This window comes from Aythya fuligula, chromosome 1 (assembly GCF_009819795.1).
Source record: "Aythya fuligula isolate bAytFul2 chromosome 1, bAytFul2.pri, whole genome shotgun sequence".
Taxonomy (NCBI): domain Eukaryota; kingdom Metazoa; phylum Chordata; class Aves; order Anseriformes; family Anatidae; genus Aythya; species Aythya fuligula.
In genome coordinates this window covers 60,347,714-60,363,825 of record NC_045559.1, presented here as the reverse complement: position 1 = coordinate 60,363,825, position 16,112 = coordinate 60,347,714, and the positions used below count along the sequence as shown (strand labels likewise).

Below are 16,112 nucleotides of genomic sequence, written 5' to 3'. Positions count from 1 at the left end.
GAAATTTCTAACCTTGTTGAAAGGGAAAAGATTTAAATATGCATAAAAACACAGGCTACTGCTCTTGGCTATATGAGCCATGGGTAGGTCTTCAATTTCTTTCTTTCAGATTTTCCTGATAGAAATTTCTCTCTTCCTTGATACCTTTTGTGGACATTCCTTCAACATTTTGGTTTTGAAAGTGCCCTGAATCTCACCTACTGCAAGTATAGTTTTTGAAATATGACAGCTGTAGCTGTCAAATCCTACTTTGAATCAGTTCTTTTCAGAAAGGGAGCTTGCAAAGCCTCAGCTCTGTGAAGCTCTAGGCCAGACTTGCTTCCCTGTGTGCTTTTAAGTAGCTGTATGTTATAGTTCAATTACTGTAATTTGTTTAGCCTCATTTTTCCTTCATGCTCCCGTTTCCTGCATGACTATGACTCCCTACCAGAAAGCCTAAGGTAGGCTTTGGTCTCCGTTGTGGGACAGGGAACTGTGTAGTTGTATTACACCAGCATCACAGAGAGAATGAGTAGTCTCTTGAAATGTAGTCTCTTGAAGTATTATTTTTTTCAGGTTTGATGACGTTATTTTCAAAAAACTGAAGCAGAAATGGGAAAAAGAACGTAAATATGGAAATAAGTAATTTTCTGAGAATAAGAAATGCAGATGAATGTGTTGACTGTGAATAAGAGGCATGCATTTAGGCCCCAAAGAAAAGAAGCTGAGCTTGAAATTTAGCACAAATAGTTGACCTGTGCAGTTCACTGCTACAAGCTGTTTTTAAAATAAAATGTTTAGGAGTATTAGTCATTGCCACTTAATGTAGAAAAATACTGTTTGTAATTGTTTTAAAGGTAATTATACTCTTACATATTCTGTGTTTGGCACATAAGTCTATCATTGATTATTTCAGAGCATGTGTCAGACACAGGTTGCTTTGAGCTAAGAGGGTTTTACTTATGTCAGGTTACTTTCCATAACATTTTGCTGTCCTACGAATAAGTTCGGGAACTAATTCCAGAGACTAGATGTCCAGTCCAGGAGTTGTTTTTATCAGTCCCTGTCCCAGCTTCTCCAAAGAAAACCCAAAAGGAGTATTATAGACATATTGTAGCTATTGCAGGTGGTTCAGGAGGCTGTAGATGATACAAGGAAGAAGATGCAGTCTGTTGTTTTTTTACATCTGAACATATTTTTCTTGAGCTTTCTTCAGTTGGTGATCAGAAATGTGTAACTGTCCTGGTGTTCAGTTTAAGCTTTTGTGGAGTGCAGGAAAAACAATTTAATTTATAGAAATAAATAATAAGCAACATTGCTTTTACTTCTTTAGGATACAGCAAACTCGAAACTGAACGGGAGATTTAACAAGCCCTTTCAGCCATCTTCTACAGTACCTGAATGGCGAACAAAAGACAATGATCTTCGCCTTCTGCTGTCAAATGGAAGAATAATTAGGTACAAAGCGTTGTTTGTGGATCACTTGTTCCTAGTCATTATGGACCAGAGCATGCTAATTTTTTAGTAAAAGTATTTTTTTTTCTTCTGTTTGTGAAGCTCTAAGTTCTCTCTTACAAGTAAGATTCGTGTTAGGAGTGTAGAAGGAATGTGTTGTCTATTGTGTCTGCTGTCCCCTAGTGGAGCCACAGTTACGGAGTGAAGAGAAGGAAATGCTTTACATGTTCCTTTGCAATGGCATTTCATTCGATTGCTCAGTTGGGTCACTAAATTAGAGTGATTCTGATTAAAAATATTATGGTGTCAAACTTTGCATCTTTATGGTAGTGACAGTTGTACAGGGAACAAAATGGAAATATGTGCAATTCAGAACAAAGAGATGAGCATAAGAGAATGTTACTGTTGCTATCTCAAGGGTGACTTATAAATAATTAAGGAAGAGAAGACAATTGCTTCAGGTTTGTAAGAATAGTATGTTGTTTTTCTTGTGAGACAGAGATGAGAGACGCCCATTTACAGATCGAAGTCTTTACACGGCAGATAGTGAAGATGAAGATGACAGAACAAGGTCGAAAAAGACGACTGTTAAGAGAGAAGTCCAGACCTCAGGATTTGAAGGAGGAGGGAATACAGATGCCCAGAAACCACTGAACAGTAAGCTTCTCTTTCAGCCTTGTCAGTTCAATGTTTTGATGGTCTTGAGTAGGATGTAGTTATTATGAGGTCTTACTGAAATTTTACCTAAGTATAGAGAGGATAAACTAATAGATCAGTGAAGTAGCATTAAATTACGATAATAGATTTGACAAATATTATTGGTCTACTGAAGAAGCTAACAACAGCATAGAGTTGAAAGGTAAAACTCATCTTTTTATGTTAGTGCCATCTTGAATACTGTGAATACAGCATCTTTCAGAGTGGATGTTTAATTGGTGTTCTAGATGAGCATTTCAGTATAAGATATTTTTTCATTTTGTTTTGTTTCATAATATGAGTGTGGATTTTTTGACCAAAATTGCTTCATATCATTCACTGTAAAGAATAAAAGATAAAATGCAGATAATTTCAAGCCCAACTCATCTTTCATTTTTCTGTTTCATTTGGTGATTACATACTTGCTCATACAATTTTGTATGTTTTGCTAATGAACAGATTTATTCCATACAGGCAAAGAAACATAACTTAGCATTAATAAAATCTTACACTTCCAGCCTTTGCAGTTGTGTGCAAGGTTGGGGGAGAATTTATCATTATTCGTATGTAAAAACACCTCAGTCTCTTTTTCCAATACTTCATATCTAAACCATCCATCACTAGGAGTTGATCTTCCTTGGCCTTTCTCTAGCCTCAAGTCTTCCTGCCAAGTGTTCAACACTGATGATTACAAAATGTATTAGTGAATTATCAATATAGTGTACCTGTTTTCAGTGCTTATTTTTAATAATGCTATCTGTGTACAGTGACAAGTTGGTTCTTGACATACTTTCTTCATCTTTCTGTTTAATTATAAAAGTCACATCCTTTCACAGTAGAGCTTACCAGGGCTTCTGAGGATATGTATTAGGAAACTGAGGTCAACATTTATAAGATAACAAGACCCCTCTAGAGACTTGCAGTTCCCTTGGCTTCCTGCACATCTGTAACAACATTTATGAGTCCATTGTCAGCCTGGATAAAATATTTAATTATTTTCACTAACAAAGCAATTTGTAATCCCTGTAGACTGTGCTTCCAAAGGTCACAGAGGACAAGATTTAAAAATCTGTACAGGAAAGACGTCCCTTGTGTGCTCATGAACCAAAAAGGCAAATGGCTAGTTGAGTGAAGGCTAGGTATAATGTTGTGTTTTTCCACTTTAAAAATTAAACTAAGTTTTACACTCGCATTGAAGATTAAATCATATACAGAAATTGTAGATTTTTTTCAGTCTTTGCTCTTACTTGATACAGCTATAATTTAGCAGTTTGCATCTAAATCTAAGAAATGTATTTAGGACAAAAAGTGAATGTTGAGATTGTTCTTCTAGAAATTGAGTACTTAGGACTTTCACTAATATTTGTAATTGAATTGTGAGTGTCTTCACGTGACCCTATTAAGGGAACATCACCTACTTCTGGTTATATTATTTTGCTGTAAGTGAAGGTTTGCAGAAATGGAGAAATTTTTCTTCTGAAGAGAATTCCTTAACGGAACAACCTGTTTCTATAACAGGCTGCTGCCTTCCATTGTTCTTACTGGGATTTAGGCCAAGAGGCAAAGTCTACAGAGAGATGCATTGCATTCTGTTCATATTGCATTCTGTTTATGTAGCTGCATATTGAACTGTTAAAAGCAAAACAGTTTAACTATACTTGTCTTTGTTTTAGAGCTAATTTCTGATCTGTGTTAGTACTTAATATATGGTACTTGTTTCAGTTTCTTAGCTGAGACTTTTAAAAAAGCAACATAAAACTTCTCAAGTGCTTCTTTATCCACTAGCTTCTTGACAAACATTCATAAACTTGTTATTTTATTTTTTTTTTTACTGAGTCATAGCTTTTGTTCAAAGTATATTTGCTAGATAAGCTGCATATTATAGTATCCCATTAATTTGTACTTTACCAAGACTTCAGCCAGCAGCATGGACGCAGGTATACAGTACTGGATGATTCTGAACACCTACAATTCGTGGTTTGGAACATAAGCTGTCTTAAAAAGTGAATACTTGCAAGAGCAGTTTAGCTACTTCGTATTCAAGTTCCTTCAGCACTTACAAAAATAAACCGTGTGGACTACTAGATGGGTAGATTTGATAGATTATTGTGTCATGTGCCACTGTTTTTGATGTCTATTTTGACACTTCATTCTCTGATTGTACCTTATATTACTACTAGCAAAAAGTGTCTAAGGTTGGTATTTCCTTTTTACCCCTTCCTTTCAGTGTGATGAAAACCAATACATGTATATTGTGTATCATCACAATAATATTTTAAGCTTCTGTGACAGGTCTTCATTTTAACTCCTGATTGACAGCTCTGCAGTGACACAAAACATTCAGAACATTGCTAGTGAACTGGGATGTAAAAGAAAAATTACAAGTAATACATATATATTGCAACGAAACACATATATACATTTTACCTTTAAGTCATTTAATATCCTCTGGCTTCTATGATGAGTGTTTCTCTGACTGGTCTTATTTTAAAAGAAGGAAATTTCAGGTTTAAAGAGTCTAAGAATGATCCTGAAGATTACTTGTAATCTGTAGAATTGCAACTAGTGAAGCCTACTCCATTCTTCCTGAGACACGCTTCTTACTCCAGTCTATCTATACAAAAGCAGGAATAGACTGAGGTGTTTCTAATTGTCAGTGTTGCCCTCTGTGAGGCTTGTGTCCTGTGAGAGAGAGAAAAGATGTGTGCTCCTGCTGCACGATTTCTCTTCCACTGGCTTCATCCAGTGAGCCAATTTACAAGGCTATTGGTCAACAGTAGACAACCCAGAGTTTGAGGAAACATGAGCCAGATCAGTATGGGGTTGTGCTTTCTTTATAAAGATCAAATGTGAATTTTGTGTTCTTTACCTCCATCATAATTGTTAAATATTACTTGTAATAAATGTTGGGTTTTATATATGTATTTTTTTTCTCCCCTTAGTGTTCTTTGAAAGTGTGAAATCAGAACTCAGGAATGGATCCTCAGAGTACTCTGATATTTCTGATTCAGAAGAATCTGAGCCTGATTGCACTACACAGGTATAGCTAGAAGAAGTCACAAAAGTTAACAAAGCAATTGAGTATACTTTGCAAACTTCAAATTTATTTGGGCAATAACAAAATATTTAATAAAAAATATTTAATTCTTAAAATATTTAATTCTTGTTCAAAACACTATTTCAAGCTCTGCCCTTCTGTCTCATTCTTCATTTTTTTCTAGTACTGAGGAAAATGGCAAGATGTGCCTTTTGAGCCAAATATTATAATCTTGTTTACCATTAATGTGGGGTTGGCAAAGGATGACCCTGCTCTGGAATGTGCAAAGGCTGAGAAAATTTAGATAATAATCGCTTTGTTCATTTCTTCCATAATAAATGTAACTTTCATCATTAGAATTATAAGTGTCTACCATAATCGTTTCAGAGAATAGTTAAATGAAAACAATCCTATAAACCTTCGATTTTTAAATAACCTTAACTGGCTAAACCCTAATGAGGCGATTTAGACTGCTCATAAATGAAGATCTTTCATTTGAATGCCTAGACCATAGTGATTTCTTTACAAGTAAACTAAACACTTCTGAATACAACCATGTAGCCATCTTTGGATCACTCTCATTGAGTAAAATGTTTTGTATTAATGCAACTGTTTTCTTATTTTTTACTATATCCTGCTTTGTAACTGCTAATAATATTTAGCATAATAATTTTTATGTTTTTTTGGGGGGTAATGATATATCCAAAATGAAGCATCTCAGTAGTTCTTGTAAATACTTTTTGTGTTTTCATATTATACAGAAGAAGATCTTAGCAAAACAAGACAACTTTTTTTTTTTTTTTTTTAATTAACATTGAACTGTAGTTGCAGTGTAGTTGCTCATGTATGTCACTTTACAAGTGTCAAGGATTAACAAGATGCTCTTAGGAATGTAGCTATTGTTTAAAAACATCCCTTGGCGATCTGTTGCACTGGCTTAGTCATTCCAGTTATGTTTTGATGGCAGTGATAGTGGTAGCAGTCCTGAAGGATTATGATTCCTCCACGTTTTGATCTTCCACTGTGAAGCCTTTAATTGACTACTATGTATAGTCTTTGGCTTGAAAACAAGTGTTATTCTCTGTACATGTTGTAAATAATTAGTCTGTGTTACTGTTAAGATTGTATCTGTTGTAGTTCTTGCTTCACTTAAAGTTAGGTTGAGATGCATATTGCTGCTCCACCTTTGAGAAGGTTCTGCTCATACAAGATGTAATCTCTTTGGGAGTTGGAAAGCCCTTCCATTCATGGAATGAGGCTTTGCCACTGTAAGAGTGACAACAGCTGCTATATACCTGTTCAAGGTGTGCTCTGGATTTACCTGAGAGTATCTGCCGTGTATAGATTTGCTGCTGATGGAAGTTACCTTGCATTTGTGAGAGCAGGAATGAGAAACTGTTACCTGGGACAGCATGTGTCTCATTAAAAGTAATAGGCATCATTCTGGGCAGCTCCTTGGAACCATAGTTAGTATTTTTTCCTCTACTTCAAATATAGAAGATAAAGAGTAGTCAGTACTCTCTTTAAGGAACTTTGTGCAGCACAATAATTTGTGCGCAGTATAATATATGTAGTGTTTTCTGGAAGAAATTGGATTTGGAGATGCTTGCTTTATTACTGGGGCATGTAATCACTCAGTATTGCAATACTTGGATATATAACATCTCAGTAACTCTATTCAAGTTAATTGCATTCTGATTTATGCATACATATATATATAAGTGTATATATATATATAAAGATGGACCCAGAACCTTTAGATTTTTTATTTAGCATATATTACAGTAGCATCTCTATTTTAGGAGGCATGATGACCTTTCAATGTGCTGTTTGCTCTTGTTCCAGCAGAAGGATTCCTCCACAGAGGAGTCAGAAAGCTCAGGTGATGAAGAGAAACAGGAAGTAACATCAAATTTCAAAGAGGACTCTAAGGTTACAAGAGACCTTTGTCAAACTACTCAGAAGCCATCCAGAAATGAAACTCCCAATAAAAAGTAAGAATATTGTCTGTGTTTGTTTATAAATTGCTATTAGACATGTTCATTCAAATATTTATGGTTCTGCTTTATATGAATGCAAAAATCATTCCTTTGGAGAAATATAGGATTCTATTTTTTACTGCTTAATACTGGTGTATTTTTCTAGGGAATGTCCTACCTCGACAAGTACAGAAGAAGACGCTATTCAGGGCATGCTTTCTATGGCAGGATTGCACTATACCACATGTTTACCAGGTCATACTCAAAGCACAGACTGCACAGATAAAAGAACCTCTCTTCAGGAACACAGAAACTATCCCAGAAGTAGGCATAAAGACAGACAGCCATCTCAGAGTCACAAAGCAATGGAATGTGGTAGGTACCTGAATTAATTATGCTGCTGCTCTCTGCTGTTGAACAGACTGCTCAGAAGAAGCATTTAAATATTTAAGATCTGTAGTCAAGCTTTTAAGTAAACCAGACATCTTTTTAAAAGGTGGGCTTTTTTGGTTTAGTTCTGGTTTTGTTATAAAACGTAAGTTACTTCATAAAACAGTGACAAAGTTAGCTTGAGAGGTCATCAAAATGCATCTACTGAATATTGCCATTTAGAAGTTTTGTGGCATCCTTACAAGAGTGAGGAAGTTATGGCTAGACAGAAAGTGTAATCTCCTTCAAAAAGGATTGACAGCATCTACATAGTTGCAACTTTCACAGCATGTGTGTTACTTAGATATCAACAGGAGTCTGCTGGATGGCTTTCTTGTATTTTGGAAAGTACAACTGGCTTTACTCATGAAATTCTGCTATGAATGCAGTGTGTTAAATGAGAATCTAATCTTGAAGAGGAGAATTCAGAAGTAACTTTCTTGTCAGAGGCATTTTGATGTCTCTGTGCCTGTGGAAAACAGGCATCTGTTAAATGAATTTTGGGAATGACAGACAACAGAACATTAACACTAATTCCCTCAAAGGAATCAAATTCAGGTTTTGGAACACAGAGGAAAAAGTAATTATGTGTGAAAATTCTTTGCATGAGAAGGAAATGGAAGAGGATTACAGCTTGGCTCATGTGAAACAAACAGAAACCCACCAGCAAGTAGGGTGTTAGGTCAAAGTACTAACAATACATTAGTTTTTTGTTTAAGCAGAAAACAGAAAAGCCTGATGTGATGTCATGGCCGATGTTCTGGTACCTTAAGCTGTAGGTCCTTAAAAACCCACCAATCAAGTAAATAAAACCAGAAAATAATGAACAAAATGCAAACAACAACAAAAAACAGCAACCACCAAAACACACAGACATAGACAGTGTGTCACTGTCTTTATACCTTTATTAAAAATGTTGTATCTAGGTTACTATCATTGTGGTAGGTTTACTTAGGCCAGCACCTATGCACCCACTCAGCTGCTTGTTTCCTCCCCCTGCCCTGTGGGATTGGGGATAGAGCAGGAAAAACAAAAGTGGGAAAACTCATGGGGAGAAATAAAGATAGTTTAGTAAGTGAAAGAAAGAGAAAGAAACAAGTGGTGCAAAGGCAGTCACTTACCACCTCCCACAAGCAGACTGATGCCCAGCCAGTCTCTCAGAAACAGATGTGAAGACAGTCTTTGCTCCTGCTCCCTCCTCTACCCCAGTTTTTATTACCAAGCATGACATGATATGCTAGGGAATATCCCTTTGACCAATTCACGTCAGCTGTCCTGGCTTCATCCTCTTCTGGTCAATTGCTTACCCCTAGCGTCCTCACTGTAGGAAGGCAGGAGTGGTAAAAAGAGAAAGCTGTGACCCTGTCCAAGCACTGTTCAGCAATAGCCAAGACTTTGGTGTGCTGTCAATGTAGTTTTAGCCCCTAACGTGTAGAACTGTGTAGATTGTTATGGGAAAAAAAAATGCAGCTAATGTAGTATATATATATATCACTGGTGAAGGATATGAAACTGCGTAACTCTTAGTGTAGCAATATTTTGCAAAATCTTTTGGTTTCATAGTATTCACCTCTAAATTTGAATTGAATTGTTGTTTTGGAATACCCTCAATTTTAGAAGCTAACTGAATAGCATATGTTATCAATGTGGACACTTCTAGTATAGGCCTGTTGGCTTAGATCTTGTTCCATATGTTGTTTGTGAGTAGCCCATCAGTGCTTAGAAAGAAAACACTGCCTGTAAAGGAAAGACAGTCTTGGTCTTTTTATGAGCTACCTATGAGACAAAGCCATGGTAGATAACTGAACAGTGTAGCGTAGCAAAGGAAGTAGAATGTCCTCAACGTCATTGCTTTCAAACTTGAATGATTGTGTTTGTCTGACCGTCTTACAAATCTTTAATTAGTTCTATTTATATCGTGAAATTGTTTTCCCAATTTAGTGTGTAGAACCAAACAGATTTGACAGCTTTTACTTGCTGTCTAGGAAAAGTTTGCCGTTATATTTTTCTTTCTTTCTTGTCTTAATTTTAAAGTTATTCAAATGTATAATTGATTTTGTACTCCCAATTACTGGCTTGAAAGTTTAAGCTTGTTGAAATTCTCTTTAGGTAGGTCTGTGAAGGAAGAAGAAAGACAATTGGGAACTTCAGCATGGGCTAGACACCTGAATGAAGCCTCGAGGATTACCCCTCAGGTAAAGCAATATTTGAAACGCTTTGAGCATATTTTTATAGGAAAAAGAGGTCACAAAGTTGTAGGCACAGAATGTAAGTATGATGGGATAGGTCTTTACATACTGCAGAGGTGATAATAGATGTTTGTGGTGCTCATAACTGAGGATTGGATTTCTGTCATGGTCTTTTTTCTTTTTTTCTTTTTCCTCTCAAACTTTCTTCTGTTATGGTGGGTAGTATAAAGATGCTTAGTACAGTATCTTGAAAAAATAAATATATTACAAAATCTGAATTTGCATGCAGTCTAACTGGGAAAGAACTATATTGTTTACTTGTTACTCTCAGCTAGAGCCATCAGAGCAAGTGGAACTTGTCGATAGCGTTAACAGTAAATAAAGAAATTAATAATAATTTGAAAAATGCCTAGGAAATTGATACTACCAAACTGATAAAAACCCAAAAGCCAGCAGGTAAGGATATTTTTGCTTGCTGACATCCGGGTAGAATCCAGCAAGGAATGTATAAATGAAAGGTTGCTTGTCTTATTCTCTAAAATTGTTTTTTTTTTTTTTTTTTGTTTGTTTGTTTTTTAAGTGTCTCTCTTTCTAAACCTGTATATGCTAGAAGTATTAAGAACAAATCAAGTTACAAAATAGCAGTGCTGTTTAATAACTGTATTTTAACTGCATGCTTTTTAGTTTTTTTTTAAGAACATCTAACTACTTAACAGTCTTTACAGTTGGTGATTCCCTATTTAGTGTTTGTTGTCCCATCAGCTGGATATTGAAAACAAACAAGTTACTTGTTTGAGTAGTCAATGGTTATGGCATGGTTTGCTGTAGTGGCCAGTTTAATTGACAGCAATTGCATTTGTTTTAATTACTGCAAACTAAAATCATAAAGTAGAAAAATTGAGTATGCTGGTATGTGTAATTAATCTATAGCATTGTCCTTAAGTGAATATGAAAGAGCTTGCACAGAGATATTATACTGTACTTATATTCTATATCTTATTTTTAAGAGGAGTCTGGCCTAGAGGAAATGATGGAATCATAAAGTGGTTGGACACTGGTGACTCTGGTGGAGTTGCATCTTCTTTTTTAAAGATATAGTAGTGGGATTAGAAAAGCTGTAGTGAATTTGAATCCAAAGGCTATTAACTTCCACTTTTTTCTTTTCCTTCCCCCCCTCCTTTCCACACCAGGATACAAATAAGACACAAAAATATATCAAGAAAGAGGGTGCATCAGAGGCTAATCATAAAGTTCAGGAAAACCGAAGTATAGTCCACAACAATGGCCTGAGTTTTCAGCATGGCAAGTATACACGAGACTCCAACCTAATGCAAGGAGAATGCCGGCTGAGTGATGGCAGCCTTAGCCCTGACAGGCCATATGGTGAAACGTCCTTGTCTATACCACTTCACCCAACGAAGAGGCCAGCATCAAATCCGCCCCCTATCAGTAACCAGGCGACAAAAGGTAATGTTTATCTCTGTCCTTTTGCTAGGGAAAGGAGGGTGGGAGGTGGGGGGACAACAAACACCTGAGAAAAGAACCCTGTAAACATCAAAAACAGCTGTTAGATGCAGAAACTGCAAAGGGGACAGGCTTAGACCTTGAGGAAAAACAGAAAATTGGGAATGCTTTGGATGGTTAAATATTGGCTTAGAATGTGCGGAGGAGGGGAAAAAAGAGATCTGACTGACTGCTTGGCTAATAGAACCCGTCATTGTTGGCATTGCATCTCTGCAGGTTTATCTGTCGTGCATTCATTATATTACAGGGAACAGAACAAAGAACCACAGCTATACTCTGAAAAACTGTCCTGAATCATATTTATTTATCTAAGTGAAGGTTTAAAAACTGTGCCATTAAAAACAACAACAACAACAAAAATGATGACCATTCTGTTTAATTTTTACTTTCTAGTTTATTTTGCATATTTTACTCAAGGGAATAATTAACTTGACTAGAATCCAGGGAACTCAGCTTAAGTTCTCCTCTACCCCACTCACTGCCCTTCCTTAGACTAGCAATATTTGGAAATAGTATGATAGCATTATTTATGATAATGCTAGCAGGAGTATAGGGAAAGGAACTCCTGCTGTTCTTAGAATTCTGATTCCTGTTTGCTTGCTCCAAAACAGAGAGATGAATAGCATTTTTTTGGAAAGTGTTTTAGGTGAAATCTTTTCCTGCTTCACCTCTAAGTTCTTGATCTTTGTTCTATGACAATAAAAATTTGTTCTGAAATTCCCACTTGAAGTACTTGATTTATTTTTTCAGGCAAACGTCCAAAGAAAGGAATGGCAACTGCTAAACAGCGCCTTGGGAAGATCTTGAAGCTGAACCGGAATGGCCATGCACGCTTCTTTGTTTAATGTAGCTGCTACTTCTACTACTGCTGTCTTTCCTACACAGACCAGTATTGAGGTCGACAGAGCCTGGAGCTGCTGTTTTTCCTCTGCTTGAAGCAGACTTGCATGTACCGTATAAAAACACTGCCTGATGAACAACAAAAACAAACAAAAAAAAAACAAAACCCACAACCCAATGCTGCATTTTCACTGTGCCACACCTGCTCAGCAATAACCATATGGGAATGGGGAAATCTTTGGAGAGACGTGGACTGTGAGAATTAGTCTCTCATCAGGGCTTGAATATCATTTGTTGCTGGTAGTTTCTGACCTAATTCATGAGGGGAAGATAATGAAGGTGGTTTATCAATAATTTATTTCTGATAGATTTTGACAACTTTTAAATTCATTTTAAAAAACTATTTATTTGGAAGACTTTTTTTGCGGGGTTATTAATTTAGATTTAAGAATGTGAAAGTTTTTAATTGTTTTGATAATGTATGTTTGGTGCAGTGGAGAGCCACATTAATGGTGATTATTATTCTGGACTCCTAAATTTGATATTCAGGTTATAGTCTTAAATAGGGATGAGATGCATTATTAATTATTTTTAAATTAAGGCTTATGGAATCTTATTTTTTTTCCTGCTCTTTATAAGCTATTGGCTGGGCTTCTGTTGATTTGCAAGGTGCATATTCTCTGCCAGCTTGGTTATTTTTTGACCTCCTCTCTTTTATACAGATTTATTTATTTGATGGACTAGAAGAGACTCTCCTAAAGACAGAAGATTCTTCTTATGTCAGTCCAGTAGCTAACTTGCTTTAAGCCGCACCCCTTTCCTCCAAATTGGAGTGCATACTTTTCCTCCTGGTGTGATGTTTGATTTATCTCTGATGATTTCCTTCTGCAAAAAGGCTTCCTGAAGTTGCATTTGTACAGGTTATTCAGAAGTTGGTACAAGGGAGGGAAACGATACGTCTTCTTGGAGGAACGGGGAGCTCACGTTACATGTTTTTCCACAACGCTTACTCAGTAATAACTCGTAAGATACATTGTGGTCTTAAGATTTGGCATATTATTTAATGTAGCATGAAAAAAGCATTAAAATATTATTGTACTTCAGACATTTCAGTGAAGATCAGGAAGGCAAGAGAATCTGTGTTGCTTTCAAAGCTGGGCATGACAGCCAATTAAAAGTCTTAACTGGTGCGCATATAAGCGTTAAGTAGCTTACTGGTATCGGAATGATCATTTGTGTCAAGCTTCCTTCAGAGCTGATGGCAAATGCTGATTCTGAATTATTGTAAATAATTTTGTTTTTAAATTTGTATTTTTCTGTAATATAAAAATTAAATATTTAACTTTTAGGGGTTGGGGATGAAGGCAGAAAGGGGAATACTTGATTCTGGAAAAAGGGCATTTTGCAGGGTCCAGCCAAAATGAAAACATTAATATTCTAGTGACAACGATTTTTTTTGTTGTTCTTTATTTGTTTGTTTTGTTTTGAGTGATTTCCTAAGAGTAAAATTCTCAGGCATAGTTATCCAATTTGTTGAGCTGATTTAAACTTCCATAACCAGTTTTTCCTTCCTCCATATTCTATACTGAAATAGTTTTCTCATGTTGTAATTTAAAAAGAGATTATCTTGGACTTTCCAGAATATTTGTGCAGAGTTATTTTCATATAGACTAGATTATGAATGCCTTTAAAAATTTATGGCAATAGTTCTGATGTCAGGTGGTTTTGATTGTTGCAGGGTCAAAACTTTTCAGCACTATGTTATCCTGTTTCTAAATTGAGAAACATCAAAACATAATGCAACTGCAAATAAATCGGGTAGTTTTCATGGCCTAACTTCCTCTGGAGCTTCAAAAGTATAACTTAATTTTGTTTGTTTGTTTGTTTGTTTTTTGCAGCCCCTCTTTAACTTTATATTGACTTGACTTTGTGTGTGTGTGTGTGTGTGTCTGTGTGCGTGAGTATGCATATGAATGATTTTTTTTTTTTTTTTGCTAGCTATGATCTCACAAAAGTAGTTATTTTTTCCACCCTCACCCTCTGGAAGAACACCACTGGCTGCATTCAGGCTGTTTTCAGCCTTTTTATTACTATTTTTTTATTAATGCAAGCTGTTAGCCTTGCTTAGGCTATTGGGAATGGACATAACAAAAGATTTCTACAAATCAGAAGATAAGCTAAGAGGTACTCTCTGGTGCTGAAAGTGACAATAAGTACTTGCTATTCTCAGGTGCTATGTTTTCCAGATGGAAATAGTCAAAAGAGAATATTTTAGCTATCTTCTCACATGTTCTTATCAAGGTAATAAGTCAAAGAAATATACTATGTCGTCAATGCTAGTTAAAATTATATACCATATAAATATACTCTGTGCTTAAGCTTGAGCAAATAGATTACTGCCCACCAAGCTTTGAAATCTGTTTTAGCTTTAGCATATTGAACCAAACTGCTTCCTTCTTGCTGGCTGTATGATTTTTAAGAACAAAAATTTCCAGTGTAGGACAGCAAGCAGATTCAGAATAGGAGGAGGAATGAGCCATCTCTCCTCACAGGCAGATTTCAGAGAACGCTAATCGGAAGTAGAAGTATGCCAGAATAGAATCTGGAGTAAGGAATTTTGAAGTATGGAATAAGTGTTCTTGTATACGTGACAGATTTATACAGAGTTTCTTTTCTGATCATCCATATTATTTATCTGTATCTTACTATTGGAAGACAGGCATGGCTGGACCCATATATATTATTTCTTCTTGTTTTTATTCTTTCTTTATTCTATTTTCTACCTTTTTTTTTTTTTTTTTTTTCCAAAGTGGCTCTCCGCTGTTGTTGCTGTTGTGAGTTTATGTAATAGTCTCTTCGCAGGCTGTCAACATGCAGAGGTTCATTCCCATTTTCTTCAGATATCCATGCTTCCAGCAGATGTTAACTTTGATGTTCCACCACACAACAAGCAATTTAAAAGAAATTGCCACTATGAGCAATATTTAAAGAAAAAAAAAAAAAAAGAAAAAAAAAAAAGTCTAGTCTCCTGGTAGCTTATGAAGAGGATGTGGTAACCTCACTTGTTTTGTGTACTTGTTTGTAGGGGTATTTTTACTGTGTTCTAGGTGAAAACACTACTGCACCAATCTTTTTGTAGATGGACTGAACCTTGTGTTGTAGTGGAGGGAAAAAACCCTATTTTTTTTTCTTGCTGTATCACTTGGGATGGGAGAGAGAGGGGAGTGGGGAGCGCTGACATGAAAACTCAGAGAATTAAGCCTGGTATGGTAACTCGTTTTGAAGGAGGGTCTTTTTTGAAAAGTCAGTGAACTTGGATTTGATATAAAAATGTACTTTTATTTTTTTGTTGATAGACCATACAATAGGAAATGAAATATTGTAGGGGTTTTCCCATTCTCTTAAGATCTCACGTTCCTACAACTAGGAAAAATAAAAAAGAAAAAAAAAAACAGAAACAAAACAACCAAAACATGAAAATGGAAAGACCACCTAGAAACTATATCAATGACTCTTCCAGCAACTTTCCCTTTTCTCCCTCTAGACTTGCTAATAAACCCTGGCTACAAGGTAGCCTTTAATGACCTCTGAGGTAGATTACCTATGCAACCTATAATACTCTACATGAATCCATTTTAAAGACAATTTTGAAAGGGGTAGATGTTGAGAGTTCCAATTATTGCTTTCTGATCACATGGGGAATTTTGGGGGGGGGTTTGAATTTGTTCTTTTTTTTTGGTGGTTGAAGTGCTTGTGTTACTTTTCGTAGCAAAATAAGAGAGCACAGCGTCATGATTGCCTTTTAGAAGCTTCAGCTTTCCCTAGGCTTTGCTATACGGCATCAGCTGCCTTCATCCTCACGGCCATGAAGTTGCAAATGTTGAAACTTTTTTCAGGGTTTCGGAGTTAGGGCTGGCATGAAGTTTGCTAACTGCTTTTTTTGGCGATTGTGGAGACTAAGCAGAGCTGAAGCTAGAATGACCT

General features: G+C 36.0%; 1 protein-coding gene across 2 annotated transcripts in view; it reads left to right on the top strand.

Annotated features, from left to right (window-relative positions):
* Window positions 1–14,903, top strand: part of KDM7A (lysine demethylase 7A) — a 58,906-nt gene extending 44,003 nt beyond the window's left edge. Inside the window, exons 13-20 of one of the 2 annotated variants that reach the window (XM_032197382.1) lie at window positions 1,313–1,437; window positions 1,934–2,091; window positions 5,073–5,170; window positions 7,016–7,161; window positions 7,313–7,521; window positions 9,685–9,770; window positions 10,955–11,231; window positions 12,039–14,903. In XM_032197382.1, the coding sequence (XP_032053273.1) occupies window positions 1,313–1,437; window positions 1,934–2,091; window positions 5,073–5,170; window positions 7,016–7,161; window positions 7,313–7,521; window positions 9,685–9,770; window positions 10,955–11,231; window positions 12,039–12,133 (1,194 nt within the window). In that variant the 3' untranslated portion in view covers window positions 12,134–14,903. Of the gene's footprint in view, window positions 1–1,312; window positions 1,438–1,933; window positions 2,092–5,072; window positions 5,171–7,012; window positions 7,162–7,312; window positions 7,522–9,684; window positions 9,771–10,954; window positions 11,232–12,038 lie in introns of both variants that reach the window. The other variant, XM_032197373.1, reaches the window with a different exon arrangement.
* Window positions 14,904–16,112: the final 1,209 nt, after the last annotated feature.